At 48.9% G+C, this 24,403-nt stretch overlaps 1 protein-coding gene across 1 annotated transcript in view; it reads left to right on the forward strand.

Moving 5' to 3' along the window:
* Positions 1 to 20,214, forward strand: part of PLOD3 (procollagen-lysine,2-oxoglutarate 5-dioxygenase 3) — a 32,180-nt gene extending 11,966 nt beyond the window's left edge. The window contains 19 exon segments of the mRNA XM_048517573.1: positions 2,680 to 2,771; positions 4,015 to 4,151; positions 5,722 to 5,885; positions 7,627 to 7,739; positions 8,892 to 8,955; positions 9,046 to 9,143; positions 9,787 to 9,888; positions 10,583 to 10,714; positions 11,183 to 11,304; positions 11,425 to 11,529; positions 11,987 to 12,112; positions 12,297 to 12,438; positions 14,009 to 14,122; positions 14,640 to 14,687; positions 14,689 to 14,706; positions 15,270 to 15,374; positions 16,368 to 16,514; positions 16,816 to 16,941; positions 18,591 to 20,214. Coding sequence (XP_048373530.1) covers positions 2,680 to 2,771; positions 4,015 to 4,151; positions 5,722 to 5,885; positions 7,627 to 7,739; positions 8,892 to 8,955; positions 9,046 to 9,143; positions 9,787 to 9,888; positions 10,583 to 10,714; positions 11,183 to 11,304; positions 11,425 to 11,529; positions 11,987 to 12,112; positions 12,297 to 12,438; positions 14,009 to 14,122; positions 14,640 to 14,687; positions 14,689 to 14,706; positions 15,270 to 15,374; positions 16,368 to 16,514; positions 16,816 to 16,941; positions 18,591 to 18,746 — 2,111 coding nt within the window. The 3' untranslated portion in view covers positions 18,747 to 20,214.
* Positions 20,215 to 24,403: the final 4,189 nt, after the last annotated feature.

Raw genomic sequence — 24,403 nt, forward strand, 5'->3', positions numbered from 1 at the left:
ATATAGAGTTTGGGAAAGGGTCTGCGAGTTCCCTCTTTAGCGTTGCTGTCGATTCCGTCCCGATATAACTGATTCACTTTCTCATATTCTGCTTCACTGTTCAAAATACAACAACATCAGAACTGATTTGAGAACTGTGTAACCAACAGGATTTATGCTCCTTTCTGATAAGATAAAAAATGGCTAAGCTTCTAAATAACTCTAATGCTGAAATCTCTGAAGCTGTTGCTACATTTTTTACTCTGTGGACTGCAAGTTGTGCAATAATGATCTTTTTATTGTCTTTGGAATTTATGACACACACCGGTTTTATGCCTAATAAAGAGCAGCAGTGGCATAGGAGGTTAAGAGCTCATGTATCTAATCTGGAGGAACCGGGTTTGATTCCCAGCTCTGCCGCCTGAGCTGTGGAGGCTTATCTGGGGAATTCAGGTTAGCCTGTACACTCCCACACACGCCAGCTGGGTGACCTTGGGCTAGTCACAGCTTCTCGGAGCTCTCTCAGCCCCACCTACCTCACAGGGTGTTTGTTGTGAGGGGGGAAGGGCAAGGAGATTGTCAGCCCCTTTGAGTCTCCTACAGGAGAGAAAGGGGGGATATAAATCCAAACTCCTCCTCCTCCTCCTCTTCTTCTTCTTCCTCTTCTTCCTCTTCTTCTTCTTCTTCTTCTTCTTCTTTTTCTTCTTCTTCTTCTTCTTCTTCTTCTTCTTCTAAAGGTTTTGGATTTGGAGTTCCCTCTTCCTTTGCTTAGCCTCAGACCCAACACGTAACCGGCACCTGAGCCCGTTCACTGTTCAGCTACAGGTCCAAGACAAACATTCTCTCTGGCTAATGGAGCGCGTGGTATTTTCGCTCCAGCTTAACAGGGATCCTGTGTTTCTCCTCTCTCCCCTCGATCCCCTGGAGGCCCCTCTACCTTTCCCCCCTACCCATGTAGAGTGGAGGCCCCCGGATGTTTAGATTCTCACAGCAGCTGGATGCCCGGAAGCCAGAGGAGTGCCTTTCAACCACCGTCTGGTCAGAATGTGAAGCTTGGTGAAGTGGGAGGTTTGGGGTTGATGTTGGATGGGGTGGGGTGGGGTGGGGTGGGAACTTCAGTGCAGTTCAGGAAGAGCCCGCATGGTGTAGTGGTTAAGAGCATGTGGATTCTAATCTAGAGAACTGGGTTTGATTCCCCACACCTCCACCTGAGTGGCAGAGGCTTATCTGGTGAACCAGATGTGTTTCCGCACTCCTACATTCCTGCTGGGTGACCTCGGGCTACTCACGGTTCTCTCAGCCCCACCTGCCTCACCAGGTGTCTGTTGTGGGGAGAGGAAGGGAAAGGAGCTTGTCAGCCCCCTTGAGTCTTCTTACAGGAGAGAAAGGGGGGGGGAGTATAAATCCAAACTCTTCTTCTCTGTTTCTTCTTCTTCATTTCCCCTCCACCCCCAGTGTGGAGAGCAGAATTTAGGCCCAGGGTTGGAGGGCGCCGGAAGCTATAAAATTCAGCCCTGCAAGATCATTGGATTTGAACCCTTGTGATTGTTAAGTTTGCAGCATTTTCCCAGGAACTGGGAAACTCTCACCTGGCTGCACCTCACAGTTTGCTCATACGAAGGCCAAGCTCTGGTTGACACATCCATGTCTGGAAAGCAGAAGTCAAAACTGGAACCCGAGTTTGAACTGGGGCAGAAGCAGAGGTGGGATCCAAACAGGTTCTCACAGGTTCCCGAGAGTAGGTTACTAATTATTTGTGTGTGCCGAGAGGGGGTGACTATCTGGCTGGCATTCGCCACGCGGATTTTAGCCTTAGTTACTCTCCTTCCTCTCAGCAGTAGCGCGCAGAACTTGAAGCAGTCTAGCAGGAGGTGCAGACCGGGCGCGGCGCGGCAGCCTGCGCTCGCGCAGCATTTGTTTCCTCACCTGACTGGATCACCGTATGAAAGCAGCGTCCTTGCCACAGCCCCGCCCAGGAATGCCCCGCCCACACCCCCGTCATGCCCCGCCCAGCCCCATTGGTGCTATGCCACAGTTTGAATCCCACCACCATGGGAACCTGTTACTAAAATTTTTGGATCCCACCACTGGGCAGAAGGATCCAAGCTTTTAAATCCACAGGGCTGTAGAAAGCTAGCAGCCAAGTTAGCACCATCTGATTTCTATGGCCCCTTCCCACACACGCAAAATAATTCGTTTTCAAACCACTTTCACAACTGTTTGCACGTGGATTTTGCTATTCCGCACAGCTTCAAAGAGCACTGAAAGCAGTTTGAAAGTGCATTATTCTGCATGTGCGGAATGAGCCCTTGTTTATCCAACCTGTTCTCTAGAGACCTCAAGGCTGTGTAGGTTATTCTGCCCCCCACCCGATGTTATCTTCACAACAGCCCTGTGATATAGGTCAGCCAGAGTCCACCAATGAGCTCCATGGGGATTTGAACTTGCGTCTCTACAATCCTAGTCACTGACTGTTAATCACAGAATGGTTAGACTGGAAAAAAAAGGGTTTCAGAGTTTCTCTACACCCATCAAAACCACCAGTTAAAACTTTTTTGCAATCCAGACAATTCGGAACTTGGGAGTTTCCTAGTGCTGTTATCCAAGCTCTGATATAGATGGGTCTCTTGTCTCTTGAGGCAGGTTTTTCTATTTGTAATGTATGTTTTGTAAAAATATGTTTTGTCTCTCTTTCTTTAGGAAAGCTACTGGTCTTGACAGCAGCCACAGAGGAGACGGAAGGTTACCAGCGCTTCTTACGGACAGCCAAATACTTTAACTACACTGTCAAGGTACTACGAGTCTCCTATCTGTCACGATCAATGTCAGGATGACCGTAGTGGGTTTTAGCCATTTCTATTTGTTCACGGGACCTTTTATAATATGTTTTGAAAGTGTGTTAAGCTCCTGAAAATGATTTGAGTTGGTTTGGCTGGAGTTAGTTCGCATGGAAAACACTTTTATATTTTTAAAAAAATTGTTACCACACATGCATAACTTTGAAGCCGCAAAGACGGGGATTCTGGCAGCCCTGCCGATTTTCCAGTGATATAACTCAAAGGGAGCTTTTTGTATTGGTGTCCCAACGGCTTCCCCCGCTTTGCAGTCTGAAGGGATGTCATGTTGGCGAGGGAGCAAACTTGTTTTCCGCGGCTCCAGAGACTAGGCCCAGGAGTCATGGGTTCAAGGTGAAGGAAAAGAGATGATTCCACCTAAACATCAGGAAGAACTTCCTGACAGTAAGGGCTGTTGGACAGTGGAATGCCCTACCTGAGAGTGTGGTGGAGTCTCCTCCTTTGGCGGTTTTTAAAGAGAGGCTGGAGGTCCCTCTGTCAGGAGTGCTTTGATTGTGTGTTCCTGCATTGCAGGGGGTTGGACTTGATGGCCCTTGAGGTCTCTTCCAACTCTATGGGGCTTTCTGCACTACGAAAGGGAGCTAAGGTCGACTCGGTTCCCTTCAGTGGAGGGTGATTCCAGGCTGTCCCACAGCAACTTACTTGGCCCCCTAGAACCGAGCTAAGTGGGCGGGATCATCTTGGTGCCTGTCTCGCTCCTCGATCGTGATTGGAGCTTGTGTTACCACGGGAAATGGGAGCGTTTTTTTTTTTTTTACAGTTTTTACAGTTTACAGTTACATGCGCTTTCTGCCCGCCACGACTCTCCCGTTCTGCGCATGCCGCAAAAGCGGTTCCTGATTGGTTGAACTGATGAGGTGTCGTTTCGATGCGTCCGCACTTCAAAGCTTCGAAGCGGTATCAACCTTGTTCTGGCAGAAAAGTGTAGTTCATAACTGCGGCAAGGATGTCGCAGTTCTGAGCGGGGGGAACTGAGACAAAACAATGTTGAGCTCGGTGGCAGTGGGGATTCACTGAGGCGAACCTAGGTAGAAACCAGTTCAACTCTGTCAGTGCGGAAAGCCCCTATGATTCTAAGTGGTATTGTCTGCTCAGGACTACACCACCTTGCCTAAAGAGTTTTCTCCTAAGTACAGGAGTATCTGAATTAGAATGAGAATTTTGTTTTCCTGCCTCTCAGACCCTTGGCCTAGGGGAAGACTGGAGGGGAGGAGACGTCGCCCGGACAGTCGGTGGAGGTCAGAAGGTCCGGTGGCTGAAGGCGGAAATGAAGAAGCATGCCAACGAGGAAGACATGGTAGTCATGTTTGTGGACAGGTGAGTTTGGAAACATCGGTCCGGATTCATCCTTGGGCAACGCAAGGCTCCAGGACTGAGAAGTTTGGATCCCTCAGGGTAGCTGTGCCGTCCTGTCGTTGCGCTCCGGATGATTTTATCCCTTCGAACGGTTGTCTTCGGAACGGGATGGCAGAATGGGTGTCATGGGGAGCTCCCTCTCAGAGCTGTTATGAGGATTACACAGATTTGTTTGTTTATTCATTATTTAGCCCCGAACTAAGAGCAGGTGACATGGTGTGTGGGTGAGTGGGTTGTGGAGATATAAGCAATATTATATACCAGCGGGGCCCGGCCACGCGTTGCTGTGGCTTATTGTGGTGAAATGGGAAAGGAACAGTAGCAGCAAATCAATTGCAGAGGCCAGCAGTACGTGCTCATGCTAACACGCAGCCTGATACTGTGCAATGTCAGTGATGTGTGTGCCCGCATTCCTGGGTGGGCGGGGGGGAATGGAAAGGCACACCTCCCACACATCTAGGCTGGCTGGTCATGATCCTTTACCTGGGAGTAAGTTTGGTTGGTGGCAATGGGTGTCGCTTCTGAGGGGCGCGACGCAGCCATTCAAAGTATGTCACTATATTGGCTATTGCGGTTTTTCCGGGCTATGTGGGCGTGGTCTGGTAGTTTTGGCGTCTAACATTTTGCCTGCATCCATGCATGCCTTTGACACTACAACATTATATCTATCCCTCTGTCTGTCTCTCTGTTGTCTGTCTCTGTCTATATAACCATATGTTGGGTCCCCAGCAGGTCTTTTTGCGTCCTGCCCCTGGCTGCTGTGTCCTCCCGTCAAGATTAAGCCTTCAGGAGGCCGGATTGCCCAGGTCTGGGGGAAGTGCTACTTGCTAGGAATGGCACCTCCCCACTCCCCAGGAAACTTGGGTCTCTCGGGACAGTAGAGTTTTTAAAAGCAACCAAATGCACAGACCAGGGGCGTAATGCCCATTGGGCAAGGTGGGCAGCTGCCCAGGGCATCACCTTGTGGGGGGCATCAAAATGCAGGGTTCGTTTTTGGGTATTTTTAGTGGTTTTCCATTTTTGGCTTGCAGGGGGAGCAGTTTTTAGGCTAGTGCCCCATCCCCCATTGTTTCCAATGGGAGCTAATAGGAGATGGGGCTACAGGCTCTTTGAGGGTCCATAACTTTGTCCCCTGGAACCAAAATCCTCGCACCAAACTCTGGGGTAGCATAAGCGACAGTCTCCTGATGGATATGCTGGAAATTTACTTTGGTGCCAGTGATATGGCGTCTAAAAGTGCACTCCCCAGTGCAGGCAAATTCAATGTCCTGGTGCAAAAAAAAATTTGGTCGTGGTGGAATGGCCGCCCATGGGGGGGGGGGGGGGCATCTCGAACTCCAGGGTTTACTTGGCTCCTGGGCTAAGTTTGCCCAGGGCTGCCTCGTTACGCCCCTGGCACAGACTGAACCCCGGGGGACCCTCCCCCTCAGCAAGGCCAGGGGCTTCTGCTTGTTCGGTCCCCTCCCCCTTGAGAAATGAAAAGCTGGTTTCAGTACACTTAGCGCGGGCTCTTGATCTGCCCTCCTTCCAGCTATGACGTGATCCTGGCAGGCAGTCCCGCCGAACTCTTACGGAAGTTCCAGCAATTCAAGAGCAACCTGGTCTTCTCGGCAGAGAGTTTCTGCTGGCCGGAGTGGTCATTGGCAGAAAAGTATCCACCGGTGGCCGTGGGAAACCGGTTTCTCAACTCAGGAGGTAAAAATGTCTGTTTGGGGAAGGAGTGTGTGTTCATTTTGCCAGAACAGGGCCTGTGAATTATCAGTACTGCCCAGAAAAAGATGCGTGAGAGACTGTTCTGGTGTTCTGGTAAGAATGTCAGGCTAAGATCTGAGAGACCCGAGTTCGAATCTCTGCTCTGCCATGGCAGCTTACTGGGTAACCTTAGTCCAGTCATACTCACACAGTCTAGCCCCGTGGTGGCGAACCTTTGGCACTCCAGATGTTATGGACTACAATTCCCATCAGCCCCTGCCAGCATGGCCAATTGGCTGATGGGAATTGTAGTCCATAACATCTGGAGTGCCAAAGGTTTCGCCACCACTAGTCTAGCCTATCTCCCAGGGTTGTTGCTATAAGGATAAAAAAAACCAATGAAGGGAGAATTATGTTTTAAGCTTATTTGAGAACCAGCATGGTGTAGTGGTTAAGAGCAGGTGGACTCTAATCTGGAGAACTAGATTTGATTCCCCACTCATTCGCATGACCAGCAGACTCTTATCTGGTGAACTGGATTTGTTTCCCCACTCCTGCTGGGTGACCTTGAGCTAGTCACAGTTCTCTCAGAACTCTCTCAGCCCCACCTGCCTCCCAAGGTGTCTGTTGTGGGGAGAGGAAATGAAAAGGAGTTTGTAGGCCCCCTTGAGTCTCCTTACAGGAGAGAAACGTAGGATATAAATCCACACTCTTCTCTTCTTCTGATAAATGCCTGGCTAGTCGACTCTGGCCGTGAAAGCCTGTGACAGTACACTAGACCATAAGAGAGCCAGTGTGATGTAGTTGTTAAGAGCAGGTGGATTCTAATCTGGAGAAATGGGTTTGATTCCCCACTCCCCCACCTGAGTGGCAGAGGCTTATCTGGTGAACCAGATGTGTTTCCGCACTCCTACATTCCTGCTGGGTGACCTTGGGCTAGTCCAGGGGTAGGGAACCTGCGGCTCTCCAGATGTTCAGGAACTACAATTCCCATCAGCCCCTACCAGCATGGCCAATTGGCCATGCTGACAGAGACTGATGGGAATTGTAGTTCCTGAACATCTGGAGAGCCGCAGGTTCCCTACCCCTGGGCTAGTCACTGCTCTCTCAGACCTTTCTCAGCCCCACCTGCCTCCCAAGGTGTCTGTTGTGGGGAGAGGAAATGAAAAGGAGTTTGTAGGCCACCTTGAGTCTCCTTACAGGAGAGAAACGTAGGATATAAATCCAAACTCTTCTCTTCTTCTGGTAAATGACTGGCTAGTCGACTATGGCCATGAAAGTCGGTGACAATACACTAGACCAGGGGTCTTCAAACTATGGCCCTCCAGATGTTCATGGACTACAATTCCCATCAGCCCCTGCCAGCATAGCCAAGTGGTAGGGCTCATGGGAATTGTAGTCTATGAACATCTGGAGGGCCATAGTTTGAAGACCCCTGCACTAGACCATAAGAGAGCCAGTGTGATGTAGTGGTTAAGAGCAGGTGGATTCTAACCAGGTTTGATTCCCCACCCCTCCACTTGAGTGGCGGAGGCTTATCTGGTGAACCAGATGTGTTTCCGCACTCCTACATTCCTGCTGGGTAACCTCGGGCTAGTCACAGCTCTCTCAGACCTCTCTCAGCCCCACCTGCCTCCCAAGGTGTCTGTGTGGGGAGAGGAAGGGAAAAGGAGTTTGTAAGGGCCCTTGACACTTTGATGGTTGGCAAAAGCGAGGTATAATCCCTGCTGCTCTTTCATGCCAGGGTTTATTGGTTCCGCTGCCGTCATCAATCGCGTTGTCCAGCTATGGAAATACAAGGATGACGACGATGACCAGCTCTTCTACACTCGAATTTACTTGGATCCTGCCTTGCGGGTGAGTCCAGCGAGAGCGGTCGGCAACGGGAATCTCCAATGCAGGGATGAGCAGTGATAATTTTTATTGCTACATTTCGGGTTCGGGTTTTTTTAACCCGGAAATTTTCAGTAAAGCCGAATAAACCCAACCTGTGTACGAATTTTTTCCTACTTTTGCTTGATGTTTTGTTGTTTCAGATTTATCTTTTATGTTGCAATCCTCGAATAACTGGTGGTTGTTGGTTCTCTGGGCTGTGTGGCCGTGGTCTGGTAGATCTTGTTCCTAACGTTTCACCTGCATCTGTGGCTGGCATCTTCAGAGGTGTATCACAGAGGGAAGTCTGTTATACACTGTGTCCAGTGAGAAGGGAAAGTTTAGTGGGGTATATATTGTCCATGACCCAGGGTGGGGAACCAATCAGTAAGTGTTTGGGTGGAACTTGTGAAATGTTAGGAATAAGATCCACCAGACCATGCCCACACAGCCCAGAAAACTCACAATAGCCAGTTGAATCCCACCGTGAAAGCCTTCGACACTCCTCGAATAAGTTTATACTACAAGGCAGGATATAAATCAGCGGTGGGGAACCTATGGCACGGGTGCCAGAGGTGGCACTCAGAGCCCTTTCTGTGGGCACGTGTGCAAAGAGTCTGTCATGTGGAGGGGCGGAAAATCACACACACACCCCACACACACACACATCTAGGCTGGGTGAGATCGTTTACCTGGGAGTAAGCTCGATTGCTGGCAATGGGGCTTGCTTCTGAGTAAACCCTCCTAGGGTTGTGATTCACCCATTCGAAGTGTTGCACGGTTGCATCACCAAGCTTACTCCCGAGTAACGCGTTTCTAAACTAAAACCTCAATATTCAGATTAAATTGCCGTGTTGGTACTTTGCAATAAATAAGTGGGTTTTGGGTTGCAATTTGGGCACTCGGTCTCGAAAAGGTTCGCCACCACTGAAATAAATGAACACCTTTCTAATTTTATAGTTGTAACAGCCTTTGGCTGTATACAATAAATTCTGTACAAATGAATACCAATGACAGGATTTCAGGTGTTTCTCTGCCTGAGTCCCTGGAACTCATTGAAAGGAGGAAGATCCGAGGTTCTGACTCGGTGACACCACGTGTTCCTCTTTTCTGATATTTGCTCCTCTGTCTCTATAGGAGAAATATGGAATCACCCTGGACCACAAGTCAAAAATCTTTCAGAATCTGAATGGCGCCATTGGTGAGTAGCTCATCCCCCAGGCGCAATTTCCCCCTCTCTTCGTCACTGGTCAGATCCAGTTTTGCACCCCGTATCCTCTTCTTCTGACAGACGAGGTGGTTCTGAAGTTCGAGCCGACCCGAGTGCGGGCCAGAAACGTCGCCTATGACACCCTTCCTGTTGTCATCCATGGCAATGGCCCCACAAAGGTAACACCTTTTATTTCGGTCATGGTGTGTGTGTGTGTGTGTTCTGTTTCATTAAGCTGATATCCTGCACAATAAAGGTCCCAATTTTTTTAATGGTCTGGGTGACTTTGGGGTCTGTTGTTCCCACCATAGTACATTTCTTTTATTTGTTCGATGGCCTTGCAACCTTGTGGCAAAAATGTACGCCTTCCATTATGCATTGCAAGTTCAATGTTGTTTTAAAGAAATATGGTTCTTGTCTTGTCTTGAGAGCCAGCGTGGTGAAGTGGTTGGGAGCAGGTGCACTCTAGAGAACCGGGTTTGATTCCCCGCTCTGCCACTTGAGCTGTGGAGCCTTATCTGGGGAACCAGATTAGCCTGTGCACTCCAACACATGCCAGCTGGGGTGACCTTGGGCTAGTCACAGTTCTTCGGAGCTCTCTCAGCCCCACCCACCTCACAGGGTGTTTGTTGTGGGGGGTGAGAAGAGAAAGAAGATTGTAAGCCCCTTTGAGTCTCCTTACAGGAGAGAAAGGGGGGATATAAATCCAAGCTCTTCTTCTTCAAGATTGTTGGGAAGGTAACAAGGAATCCAGAGCCATTTGAGAAAGGTTTTTAATTTTCCACTTGCTTTTTGCTCCCCCCCCCGCCCCCCGCCACCCAGCTGCAACTGAACTACTTGGGGAATTACATCCCCAACGTCTGGACTTACGAGGGAGGCTGCGAAGTGTGTGACGAAGGACTCCTGGACCTGTCTGGCTTGACGGTGAGATGATGAAAGATTTGGAAAGAAGCCCAGCCGGCATTTGCAGCTGTGGTAGTAACACAATGCCGAGGTGGAAGAAAGGAGTGGGCTAGTTGTTTTACTAAGAATCTTTGTTGTTAGATTCAAACCATACCATTCGAATATTGTGTGTATGCGTTAAGGGCCGTCCTGTCACTTCCAACTTCTGGAAACCTTATGAATTCATGTCCTATCATTAAAAGAAACCTTGCTCAAGTCTTGCAAACGGTTGGGTCTTCCTCTTTTCCTTCAACTTTCCCCTAGCACTATTGTCTTTTTCATGAGGTGACCTAAGTATGATAGCCTCAGTTTAGTCATTTTAGCTTCTATTGACAGTTCAGCCTTGATCTGATCTAGAACTCTTTGGTTTGCCTCTTGGGCAGTCCACGGTATCCGTAAAACTCTCCTCCGACACCACATTAGGAAGGATTCAATTTTCTTCCAGCCAACTTTCTTCATTGTCCAGCTTTCACACCCAGATCTCATTATAGGGAATGGGTGGCATGAATTAACTTGATTTTAGTCACCAGTGGGACACACTGAAGTATCTTTTCTAACTCCTCCACGGCTGCCATTCAAAAGGGAGAGGAAGTACCTTTCTGGATGCCTTTTTGGGTTACGCCAGGGGCGGAGCTTTTGGGATGGACTCACCTTTCCTATGGCCTCTCCTTCACAGGATGACTCCTACCCCAACGTGCTTATCGGTGTGTTCATCGAGCAGCCGACTCCCTTCCTGCCTCAGTTTCTCCAGCGTCTCCTGTTGCTCGATTACCCTTATTCTCATCTCAGCCTGTTCATCCACAACCGGGTGAGTGACGCCTCCTTCCTGACCTGGATTGATGGACTGACGGTCGACTTTTGCTATAAGCAGGGGTGGGATCCAGCAGGTTCTCACAGGTTCCCGAGAGTAGGTTACTAATTATTTGTGTGTGCCGAGAGGGGGTTACTAATGGGTGATTTTGCCACGTGATTTTTGCCTTAGTTACGCCCCTCCTCTCAGCAGTAGCGCGCAGAACTTGAAGCAGTCTAGCAGGAGGTGCACCGGTGTGCGTGGCAGCCTGCGCCTGCGTGCACTCGTTTCCCGCCCAAGGACCGGCACAGCTGCTGCGTTCTTGTCACAGCCCCGCCCCCAGAATGCCCGGCCATGCCCCCATCGTGCCCTGCCCAGCCCCATTGGCACTACGCCACTGTTTGAATCCCACCACCATGGGAACCTGTTACTAAAATTTTTGGATCCCACCACTGGCTATAAGGCACATTCATAAACTTTTCCCAGGAGGTGTATCATGAGCCGCATATCCAGGCCGAGTGGGAACAGCTTCGGGGGGCTTTTGACAGCATCAAACTTGTCGGGCCAGAAGAGGAACTGAGCGAGGGAGAGGCGAGAGATATGGCCATGTAAGTACCAGGGAAGGGATGGGTAGCGGTGGGAATGAGGCCCTGGAGGAATGGGATGACCCTACCTGATAACCCTCGGGCTGGATCTAACAAGATCTTCTTCCCCTTTCTTTGCAACAGGGATCTCTGCCGCCAGGACAAAGCCTGTGACTATTACTTTAGCCTGGATGCGGATGCGGTCATGGTGAACCCTGAGATTCTTCTGATTCTTATACAGGAGAACAAGTGAGAGCCGTAACCCTGATCCAGGGCCATAGGGAGGGGGAACGCGTGCACCCTGTGCTCTTGCCATGGCCCCGTCCCGGAACCCCACCCCCGCCATGCCCCTGCACTGGTGCATGCTCAGTGCGTCATGCACCCCCCCTGTCCCCTTGGTGTTACGCCACTGCCATATAAATCTTCACACAGCCAGGGGTGGACTGGCCCTGTATCTTACTCTGAATGTTCCCCGAAAGGTGGCCAATGGCCCAAACTGGAGCTCCAGCAAATGCACAGTGGCTTGTTGGCTCTGACCCAGCCAGCCAACAGTTACAAGACGCATCGGCTGGCATAGCGAGCGAATTAAATTGAAGACTTCTTCCCTGTGGAGGATGTTCAGCTTGGCTTGCCGCTGGGCTGTTTTGACAACTCGCAACCCTCATTCCCAGAACCGACTTCCCTTTTGCTTCCCGCTGCTCCTCAGGAAAGTGATTGCGCCCATGATGTCTCGGCATGGCAAGCTCTGGTCTAACTTCTGGGGAGCGCTGAGCCCCGATGGATACTATGCCCGCTCAGAGGACTACGTGGAACTGGTGCAGGGAAAGAGAATGTGAGTCTTGCTGGGGCAGGAAGGAAGTTTCTCTGCAGTGACATAGGTTTTTTTAAAAAAACTTTATTTAAATCCCACCTTTCGACCCTGATTCAGTGTAAAGCAGATTCATGTGTGGGTTATATATACCGGCAGCTGCTGCTGTTGGGACTAAACAGTCTCTTGCCCCTTTCCTTTGCGGCAGAGGCGTGTGGAACGTCCCTTACATCTCCCAGGCTTACTTGCTGAGGGGCGAGACGTTACGTCGTGAGCTAATCCAGCACAACGTCTTCACTGTGGTCGACACGGATCCTGATATGGCCTTTTGCAAGAGTGTGCGGGAGAAGGTAAGCAGCTGGGTCCATGGAGCAGCAGTGGCGTAGGAGGTTAAGAGCTCGTGTATCTAATCTGGAGGAACCGGGTTTGATTCCCCGCTCTGCCGCCTGAGCTGTGGAGGCTGATCTGGGGAATTCAGATTAGCCTGTGCACTCCCACACACGCCAGCTGGGTGACCTTGGGCTAGTCACAGCTTCTCGGAGCTCTCTCAGCCCCACCTGCCGAACAGGGTGTTTGTTGTGAGGGGGGAAGGGCAAGGAGATTGTCAGCCCCTTTGAGTCTCCTGCAGGAGAGAAAGGGGGGATACAAATCCAACTCTTCTTCTTCTTCTTCCTCTTCTTCTTCTTCTTCTTCTTGGAAGGGCCACGTTAACCCAGCCCCTTAAGAATTCTGCACTTGGAAAGAATGCTGCCACTTTGGAAGAGATAGGCAGGATGAGAAGGAGGAGAGACTCAAGGTGGCTGACAAGCTCCTTTCCCTTCCTCTCCCCACAACAGACACCTTGTGAGACAGGTGGGGCTGAGAGAGTTCTGAGAGAACTGGGACTAGCCCGAGGTCACCCAGCAGGAATGTAGGAGTGCGGAAACACATCTGGTTCACCAGCTAAGCCTCTGCCACTCAGTTGGAGGAGCGGGGAATCAAACCCAGTTCTCCAGATTAGAATCCACCTGCTCTTAACCACTGAACTACGCTGGCTCTCTTGAAATGTATGGCCTTTGCTTGCATTTGTTCTTCTAGGCCAGGGGTAGGGAACCTGCGGCTCTCCAGATGTTCAGGAACTACAATTCCCATCAGCCTCTGTCAGCATGGCCAATTGGCCATGCTGGTAGGGGCTGATGGGAATTGTAGTTCCTGAACATCTGGAGAGCCGCAGGTTCCTACCCTGTGTTCTAGAAAGGTTATTAACTTTTCCAAGTTTCTCCAGATGTTATGGACTACAGTTCCCACCATCCCCTGCCAGCATGATGTTGGCAGGGGATGATGAGAACTGTAGTCCATAACATCTGGAGGGCCGCGAGTTTGACACCTGTGTTCTAGGCCAAGGGTGCCCAACGTGGTGCCCAGGGGCGCCATGGCACCTGCCAACACCTTTTCTGACACCTGGCAAGGGGTTTTAGAGAGTGAGCAGTCCAGGTAGGACTTTTGCCCACCAGGGACCTGACTGGCCATCGAAGATCTCATTGTGCACATTTTTAAGAAAGTGTTATTCTGAAGTGGAGTGCGAGGAAAATTACTGCAGGTTTTTAAAAGACTACAGTGCACTAAGGCAGCAAGTCCAAGAAAGGCCTAGGAGAGTGTCAAAAATATTATACGCCTTTATTAGACACCCCCCCCCCCAAGAGTTTGTGATGGTAGCCTTTAGCCTGCCCAGCCTATGGGTAAATCTGGAACTGTAAGAACCACCCCTCCCCTCGGAAATGTTTTGAACCTACAGAACCTGTTTTCACAACAGTAAGGACAAGAAACTTTGAAAAAAATTAAAATTTCAAGTTTGGCTCTTCCTTACAGGCTAGGCTGGTAATGGGTTTCTGCTAATCCCCACCCCCTTTCTTCTCTCACTCCAAATCTCTTCCTTTTCAGGGTATCTTTCTTCACATCAGCAACCGGGACGAGTTTGGGCGCCTCCTTTCCACCGCCGGCTTCAACACATCTCGTCTGCATCCAGAGCTGTGGCAGATTACGGAGAACCCCCTGGTGAGTAGCAGGGCTGGATAACATCACAACGCTCTGGGGTATCACATTACCCCATCACGCCTGGGAGACATAAGCGGCCGTGAAGTTCACGGGGAGTCCCCAAAGGGAGCAACGGAGAGGAAAGCCGTAAGATGCTCAAATTGTCAGCAGAGCAGAGATGAGTTTGGGTTGTGGGAGCTTCGAGTGTAAGGAAACAGAATGCCTGATGCCAGATTTCAGGCTGGTATCTTTCAGAGGATCATCTGAAGATGCCAGCCACAGATGCAGGCGAAACGTCAGGAGAGAATGCCGTTGCTGCAGCGCCATACAGGTTCTAGAAACCACATAAGCAGCACCTCGTGATTCCAAGCTATGTTTCGACAATACAGAGATGAGTTTGTCGCAAGGAGATAATCGGGCATGATAGATGGCTATTACTGACACATGCGCCGGGCAATCAGATTAGGAACTTATACAATGAACATTTGGTGGCAGTTGTGAGTAACCCTGACATCTTTTTCTCTTTGGCTTGGCTCAGGACTGGCAGGAGAAGTACATCCATGAGAATTACTCCCAAGTGCTGGAGGGGGGAACACTACACGCAGGTAGGGTCACTGTTCATAATTATTATCTTTGCACGTGATACAGCTCTCTCTCTCTCTCTCTCTCCATCCATCTATCGATCATCTATCTATCATCTATTTATCTATCATCTATCACCGTGGTGGCGAACCTTTGGCACTCCAGATGTTATGGACTACAATTCCCATCAGCCCCTGCCAGCACAGCCAATTGGCAGGGGCTGATGGGAATTGTAGTCCATAACATCTGGAGTGCCAAAGGTTCACCACCACTGACCATCTATCATCCATCTATCTTTTGTCTATCTTTTGTCTATCGTCTGTCTGTCTGTCTATCTATCTATCATCTGTCTATCTGTCTGTCTGTCTTCTATATGTCTGTCTGTCTATCTATCATCTGTCTATCTATCATCTGTCTGTCTGTCTGTCTGTCTGTCTATCATCTGTCTATCTGTCTGTCTGTCTGTCATCTGTCTATCTATCATCTGTCTATCATCTGTCTCTCTATCTCTTTCTCTCTCTCTCTCTCTCTCTCTCTCTCTTTTGCAATCTCATCACTCCATTCCTATCTTCTCTCCCCACTGCAGCCGTGCCCTGACGTTTACTGGTTCCCGGTGTTCACCGACCAGATGTGTGATGAGCTGGTGGAAGAGGCTGAACGCTTCGGCCAGTGGTCTGGGGGGAAACATGAGGTGAGCGTGACATAGGGCTGCCATCTGTTGTGAAGGTGCTGTAAACGGAGTGAGACCCTTCATCAACCATGATTGGTATTTCCTAGTTGTAGTCCTGTTGCTTTGTTTATTGGGGGGGTCTCTGCCATGTGTTTCAATTGTTTTATATTCTGCTACTTTCCTGGAGCCTCTGAGAAAGATGGACTGTAAAGGGACTACAGGCTGTGGCATCTGCTTTGCATGCCGAAGGTCTGGGGTTTGATTCCCAGCCTCTCCAGTTAAAGGGCTCAGGTAGAAGGTGGTGTGATAGATCTCAACTTCAAGTGGTGTAAAAGACCTCAACTTCAGAACCTGGACAGCTCCCATCAGTCTGAATAGACCCGTGGTGGCGAACCTATGGCCATGCTGACAGGGGCTGATGGGAATTGTAGTCCATGAACATCTGGAGTGCCATAGGTTCGCCACCAGTGGAATAGACCATGCAGATTTCAACAGATCCAGGTTCTAATTTGATGTAAGGCATCAAATAAATCAAAGCTAGAAGGTCCTTCTGTCTCTCCAGAGGTAACAGTTCTGATGGCTGAGTTACCCATGCATGCTTGAGGGTGCGGTTTATCCCAGCATGCTCCAGGGCTTCTTTAATATCCCAGAATACCCTTTTGTCCCTCCATTCATTCCCAGGAATCATTTCTGAGTTCCTGATTGTTTCTACAAATCTGCCGCTTTTCCATTTTGGCTGGTTGATGAACTCCCACCAACTTCTACCCCACTGAGAAAACAAAGCATCCTTTATTGAACATGACATCATGTTGCCTTTGCATGGGCTGTGTAAGGCGGGGCACCAACAGAAACAATCTATTTATTTATTTGGGAAATTTATGTGCCACCTTGCCAGAGTCCGGTTGGAGGTGCCTCGATTGAGTCCTGCTCAATGGGTTGTTAGCAGATAAACAGACTGACAACTTTTAAAGCACCTTCCACCTTGTTGATATTTGAAGTCCTTGTCCGCTCTAGGACGTCCGACTCGCTGGCGGCTACGAGAACGTCCCGACTGTCGACATCCACATGAATCAAATTGGTTTTGAGAAGGAGTGGCTTCGCTTCCTGCAGGAATACATAGCGCCTGTCACAGAGAAGCTTTATCCCGGCTACTACACCAAGGTACTAACTCCAGGGACTGGGAGCTGAAAAAAAATCTCTAATGAAGATGCTGAAATTAAATGGCTACTTCTTTCGATTTAGGAAAACTTGCCTAGTTTTACAAGGCAAACAGCATCTTCCAAAAATTTTCTCTAGGCTCACACATTAGTTAGTTGTGGGGTGAAGGAAACCAACTTTCCTCCAGTACACAACATTTCCTCTGACTGGTTGTCCTATTTACAGAATCTGTTACGAACCCTGTTTGGGGCACTTGTTGGTATTTGTGTGCAAAGGCAAATGATGACTCTCTTTCGCTACGCAGGCACGGGCAATCATGAACTTTATGGTCCGATACCGTCCTGACGAGCAGCCCTTCCTCCGTCCTCACCACGACTCGTCCACTTTCACCATCAATATCGCACTCAACCATAAAGGCATCGACTACAAGGTCAGCATCGCCTCAAGAGGGTTTCTAGTTTATGTATATAGGGAAGAGACTCCAGATGTTATGGACTACAATTCCCAAGGGCTGATGGGAATTGTAGTCCATAACATCTGGAGTGCCAAAGGTTCGCCACCATGGGCCTATGGGATTGAGGGAGATAAGAGAATAGGGACGTGACCTCAGACGTTTGGACCCCTTGTCACCGGAAGTCGCCCGTGAAGCAATGTTGTTTTAACCCACATAGTCGATCGGATCTAAAAGGACCAATCGGAAGCCCTGCTGGGCAGGAGCCCCGCCTACTTTCTAAAAACACTTGCAAGGCATATTCCACACGTGCAGAATAACACACTTTCAATCCACTATTCCACACAGCTGCAAAGTGCATTGAAAGTGTACTGTATTGCATGTGCGGAAGGGCCCAAGAAAGTTTCAGTGAGTGCCTACTGGTACCATATTAGGGGCCCCTGCCCTAGATCATACTGACTCTGCTCTGTAGCATCCATGCTCTTGAAATGGGATGATAGCGGAGGCATTCTAGGTTCATATCAGAATTCCATGGTTTCGACAGATAGCCATAATTCTATCAGTTTCTACCAGCATGGCCAATTGGCCATGCTGACAGAGGCTGATGGGAATTGTAGTTCCTGAACATCTGGAGAGCCGCAGGTTCCCTACCCCTGGTCTATACGAATGGAGCTGTGCCGTTTAGAACACAACCAAGAATCAATGTATTGTCGAAGGCTTTCACCGGGCCGAATCATATTGGTGTTGTAGGCTTCGAAGTTGTATGCAGAATTTAGCAGAGCCTGACGTTTCGCCTGCATCTGTGGCGGGCATCTTCAGAGGATCTTCAGAGGATGCCAGCCACAGATGCAGGCGAAACGTCAGGAGAGAATGCTGCTAGAACACGGCCATACAGCCCGGAAACCACACAGCACTCCACAACCAAGAATCCTTTGCATCGTACGGGATGACGGAGCAGATGAGGAGGGCTTCTCCAAGAGGGGGGGGGGCACACTGAAAGCCACTGCAGCACACTGTTTCTCTAACAGACTGTATCCCCAGCTATTTCAGTGTGAAATGAACCCCTGTTTCTTTCTGACGCTCCTCAGGTTGAAAGTTGAAAAATAATATTTCAAAGACTGCTTGGTAACCAGAAATCCATAATTTTGCCCACTTGCTCCTCAGTCACAGGCAGAGGTGGGATCCAGCAGGTTCTCACAGGTTCCCGAGAGTAGGTTACTTACTATTTGTGTGTGCCGAGAGGGGGTTACTAATTGGTGATTTTGCCACGTGATTTTTGCCTTAGTTACACCTCCTCTCAGCAGCAGTGCGCAGGACTTGAAGCAGTCTAGCAGGAAATGCACTGGCGTGCATGGCAGCCTGCGCCTGCGTGCATCCGTTTCCCGCCCAAGGACCAGCTCAGCAGCTGCGTCCTTGCCACAGCCACGCCCCCGGAATGCCCGCCCCCACCCCCGTTGTGTCCCACCCAGCCCCATTGGCGCTACGCCACAGTTTGAATCCCACCACCATGGGAACCTGTTACTGAAATTTTTGGATCCCACCACTGGTCACAGGGGGTCTTGTAAACCAGTTCACACAACTGATACCTTTCTTTCCTTGTCTCCCCCCCTTTCCCCCCCCCACAACAGGGTGGCGGCTGCCGGTTTATCCGCTACAACTGCACTGTGGAATCTCCCCGCAAGGGCTGGAGCTTGATGCACCCTGGACGCCTGACCCACTACCACGAAGGACTGCCCACGACCAGCGGCACCCGCTACATCATGGTCTCTTTTGTGGACCCCTAGTGCCCGTTTTGCCCCTCCTTGGTCCCGGGGTGCAGAACGGGCCACCGTGGTCAAAGCACTGAAAGCCAAAGACTTGCGGGCTTCTCTCCTTGGCACCGCCGGCCCACGTTCCAAAGTGCCTTTGAAAGGGAGAGAGACAGATGAACCACCTGTTTGGCACAGACAAGACACTCAACGGCCCTGCCTTGTGCTAGACTTAGTCACCACTAGCAGTCGGGGTCGCTGCTGCCTTCTGCCTGCCCAGCCAGAGTATGAACCGGGCAGCCCCGTAGCGTGATTGCTTCTGGTTGCTTCTGTTCTGTGGACCCGTAACGACCACTTCTCCTTCAAAGGGCTTCCCCTCGAGATTTGCCTCTGTGGCCCAGCCAGTAGAAGACTTGCCCTCTTCTGTCACCCCCCACATCTCACAGAAAGCAACATAAGCAACTCCCCAATTCTGACCCCCAACAAGCTTCATGGTAGAATAGAGGTTTCACCCCAGGGTCCTCGTGAGCACAAGTTTCACTGCCCCTCTGTTTACAAAAGGAGGGAAAGAATGGTCATGTGCCCCAACAGCCCGGAGGGGAAGGATATAAGAAGTGTGTGAAGTCATGAGTTTCAAACCATGCCCGTTGGCAGAGCTAGAGTTGGTAAGTCCCCCTGGCCACCAGTGGAGGGTGTGGGGGGTAAGCGTGGTGTAGTGGTTAAGAGCAGGTGCAGTCTAATCTGGAGAACCGGGTTTGATTCCCCGCTCTGCCACTTGAGCTGTGAAACTAAATTCTACTAAACTACCTGGGGAACTAAATTAGCTTGTGCCAGCTGGGTGACCTCGGGCTAGTCACAATTCTTCGGAACTCTCTCAGCCCCACCCACCGCACAGGGTGGTTTTTTTTTGGGTGGGGGGAAGGAAATTGTAAGCCCCTTTGAGTCTCCTTACAGGAAAGAAAGGGGGGGTATAAATCCAACTCTTCTTCTGGAAGTAGCTGAGATCTTTTTTATGAGTAACCAGGCCCTGTTTGGCAACTATTGAGAACTCAAAGACATGACGATCCTTTAAGTGCCTGTTTCCACTACGGGGAAAGGGAAGCTACATCCACTTACATCCTGCAGGTTTTTAACACTGACGTGGACAGAAGATGCTACGCACTGAGCAGCCACAGGGCCAGAAAGGTGACCTCAACGTTCTTTTTAGTGTGAAACGATGCCTTTGAAACAGTAGGTTGAAGAGATGCTTTGAGGTGCCTCCGTCCTCTCTGGGACGATTCGAACCAAGAATGGCCAGGAGTCGGCGAGGAGCTCTCGGCGCGTCTTGTCTACGAGGGGGTGTCGCTCAATCTCCCATAATCCTTTGGCCTTTTGGCCCGCAGCCCGGTCTGGCTGGCAGGGCAGACAGGGCGTCAGCAGCAGCCTCATGTATAAATCGTGTGTTAAATTATTGGCAGTGCTGTGCCGCATCTCACCGAATAAATTTACATTTTATACAAGCCTATTTCTGGGTTAACGGCCCTCGAGAGGCGGAATGGAAAGGAGCGGCATTTCAGAGCAAAGTATATCCCCCTCTGACTGTACGGGGACCTGAGTTTCTCTTACTGGTTAAAGATTTCTAAGGGGCGAGGAGATGAAGGTTGAAGGTCGTATTTCTCAGCTGCCTTATCTTGTCTACCGATACATCTACCCAGTGGTGGGATCCAAAAATGTTAGTAACAGGTTCCCATGGTGGTGGGATTCAAACAGTGGCGTAGCACCAATGGGGCTGGGGCGGGCAATCGACGGGCAATGGCCGGGCATTCTGGGCGGGCATTAATAATTTCTCTGTTACTGTAAAAAACTCTTACTGTAAAAAAAAAAGTTCCTAATTTCCAGCTGGTATCTTTCTGTCCATAATTTAAACTCATTATAGCAAGTCCTATCGTCTCCTGCCAACAGAAACAACTACTTCTCCTCTAATTGACTGCCTGTCAAATACTTAATACTTTCAAATGCTTAATTTTGTTTCTAGAAATCAAAAGGAGGATACTTTCCTTAAACAAGGAACTTTACCATGTATTCTAAAACATGTTTTTAAAACAGCCCAACAGGGAGAATGATCCCGTTTTCTACCTTCGCTAACCAGCCACATAGGAAACAACAGGACTTCGTGATTTTTGGACCGAATGGAATTTCTGACGGAAAAGCAGACCCAATTAGTAACCCCCTCTCGGCACACACAAATAATTAGTAACCCACTCTCGGGAACTGGTGAGAGCCTGCTGGATCCCACCTCTGCATCTACCTGGGCAGGAGTTGGCTCTCCACAGTCACAGGTGGCGCAAGGTATAAATGACCTGGAAGTAGGGGTGGGTAGTGTGGTGGCCAAGTTTGCAGATGATACCAAATTATGTAGGGTGGTAAACAAACAAACAAAGGACCTTTAATGGCATTACAACATTATATACATAGATCCACTTAACCCAATAGAGGGAAGCTAAAATAAATGGACAGGTAGAGAAGGCTGATGTTCAGGATCTGCTCCTAAAGCGTTGTTTTATATACAGGTCCAAAAATTTGGTGACTGCATCGTTTACATCACTACTGGAGCTGTCCAACAGAAAGGTGATCTTTTGCAAGTCAGATGCATACTCTTTTTTGAGTAGCAGAGGTGACAGGTGTTTGACTCTAGGTCCTGTGTAAAGTGGACAATAAAGTAGAATATGATCTATAGAGTCTACACAGTTCCCATTGCATATGCATGATGCATTTCACAGTAGGTGATGCCTAGGAGCTAAAGGAGAGCAAGTCCTGGAAGCCTTCGGAATAGGGTCTGACGTTCCTGGTCAAAACAACCTTCTCCTCTGGTAGCTGGAAAGTCTCTTTTAGAAGCTGCAGTATGGCCAGATAATCCAAAGAGTAGCCTAATTTGTTGATTTTGTTTCTATAATGCCCCACCATTCCGGAGAGTGACAAGAAGTCTTGAGGGCTTTATATGACAAAGGAGGCTGCATCAGCTATTGAAACAGATGCGCGAGCTATTTGAGCGTGGCAAGCCATGCTCTTGTCTCTAAGAGATGTTGCCCGGTTTCGAGGCACAGGGTGGCGTAAGGCACGCAGTGAGGCATGCCCAAAAGTTTAAATAAGAAGCGAGATTGTACTCGCTCAGCTGTGTTGGACCAGGAGCCTATCCAAAGTGGGACTCCATATAATAGTTGCTGGGCCACCTTGGTGTTAAAGACTTTTAATGCTGCAGGCACAAATTGATGGCCCTATGGAAAAAAAACGTAGGATTGTTGATACACTGGACCATGGAGTTTGTAACAGCATGGTCTCTGTGGCTGGCCTCAACTCTCTATAATGGAGGTGCACTCCTAAATATTTTCTAAAAATACTCTGACCTGTTCCAATTGTATCTTCCTAGCACCCAACGAGATGGTTTCCAGGGATTTTGAAAACACTTTCACAACCTTTCGATTTTTTGAGAGTTGAGTGTCAGGCCATTAAGGTTGTACAGTATTCGCTGCAAGGTTGTTAGGAGTCGCTTCATGCCGATTTTGGTGTATCACGCACAGCAAAACCTAAATGCGGCGCCGCATATAGCAATAGAGGGATTGGATGTCCATCTAAGTTTGGACAGTGTGAGTTTCTTCTTACAGGATTTAAGCTTCTGTTTTGCTAGGGTCATTTAAATAAAGATTAAAATGAATCCGGTGCAAGGACACAGCCTCTTGTTCTTTTACTCCCTTGGGAGACAAGATATTTTTTGGGTGTAAGCCAACCTCTCCTTGGATTGCATATTGGATTTGGCATACTGTGTTATGGTGTAAATAACCTTGATTAGGAGACTTCAATCTATTTCTCTACACCCATTTTTTCCAAGTTTAGCCCATAGCTTATCTCTTGGGATGAGAGTCAAAAGGCCCCTTGATGTCCAGGGAATGCTGCATACAAATGGCCTTTTGATTTTATTATTTTCACAGGCTCTAAGCCATTAGTTGGTTAATGACCATTATGTGATCGAGGGTAGATTTTACCTCTTTTGCAGAACCCTATCTGCTCAGGTCCTAGAACTCCATTTGAGATGACTCCAATTATTCAATCTGGTTAGTAAGAATTTCAGCATAAATTTTCTCCCGGTATTGATAGTAAGCCAATTGGCCTGTAGTTTTCTGGAACATGGATGGTCAAATTCTTTTTGAAAATAGGGACTATTATAGCCTTTGTCCAGGCCTCTGGGATTAAGTTTCAGTTTTGTTGATTGTTGTAAAAGGAGGCCAAGAGTGGGGGCCCACTAATCCACACATGCTTTTTAAATATCTCAGGTGGTAATGCATCGGGCCTGGCCATACTACCTAGCCTTGAGTTGTTTAATCATAAGAGCGCATTTACTTCTGTTAGAGGGTGACTGTAGGAGGCCAATCCATGGGGATATTATCCGGGGATGGGCAGGACTCTGAGTTGCGTGGCAGCCTATACTTTTCAGCACTAAAAGTGTTCTTGAGTAATGCTGGCATCTGGTGGCCCCAAATTGAAATGCCAGCGGACAGGTTGTTGTTAATCCTAGAGCTACATTGGACACTATTTCTCTTTTCCAGGAAAAGATCTGTGGTGTCATTAGGAATTGGTGGCCTGAATGAGCTTTTTTCCTTAATTTGGCATTGATAATGGACATTTTATCGTCCCTTTGAAATCAGCTGGCTGGAGCTGTTTTTTAATTGAAAAGTATGTATGCATCGGGAATGGAAGGCGTCACATTAGCTCTGCCATGAATATACAGGGCTCTAAGTTGTTGCTCTTGTGATGCTGACATTCCTGGTCGGCTGGCATCTGCCTGGGGGTCTTTTTACTCTCTTTGGCTGATGGGTGGTGCTTGACTTCGCACATAAGGCATTAATGTGCTGTACTAATAACTCTTCATATAGGGCTCAGCAATACAGCAGGTCCGAGGAGACTATCTTTTGTATTATTTTTGGAGTGTATTTCTCCAAAGGTTTGGCTGCTTATTATTTCAACAGAGCTGCTTCTCTGTTTGGGAAGACCAGCTGATTTTTTAAACATGGGGAGCCAGCCTGCGTTATTCTTCTTAAAGTGGCAAAGATTGATCCCCTCGGCTTAGAGGGGCTTTGCTAATTTCCCAAGGAGAGCTGAAGATGGTCGCTAGCACTATGGTGGTCAATATGGAAGTCTTTTACACCTGCAAAGAGGTCAGGGAAACTATAACATAGTCCTATCACACTACAACCTCTCTGCTAGAGAGGAAAGTATATTCTCTCAGTGAATGTTTAAATTTTGCAGAGGCCGTTCAAGCATATCAATGTCACAGGAAACTCCATGTTTGACCAGCTCCTTGCCTGAGTGGTTAATTAAGATTATCCTTCGAGTACCTCGGTTGAGAGAAATACCAAGGTAACTCTTCCTTCAGCATCTAAACTCAATTCTGTAATGAGAGCCTGTCTGTCTGCTCCCCACTCTAGCATTGAAGTCACCTACAGGAGAGAATATAATTAGAGGTGTTTTGTTTTATTTTATCCTATATAGGTCCATCAGTTTGCAGCCACCTTGTATCCCAGTGCAGCTTCGGTCAGCAAGTACTGGGGGGCAAATAAACTATTAACTATTACTAAGAGTATAGTAGCAACCCCATGATGGTAATAAAAGGCACCTGGGCCATATTCTCAACATTTGGGGATGCGATGTGACTCCTAATA

This window comes from Sphaerodactylus townsendi, linkage group LG15 (assembly GCF_021028975.2).
Source record: "Sphaerodactylus townsendi isolate TG3544 linkage group LG15, MPM_Stown_v2.3, whole genome shotgun sequence".
NCBI classification, from domain to species: Eukaryota; Metazoa; Chordata; class Lepidosauria; order Squamata; family Sphaerodactylidae; genus Sphaerodactylus; species Sphaerodactylus townsendi.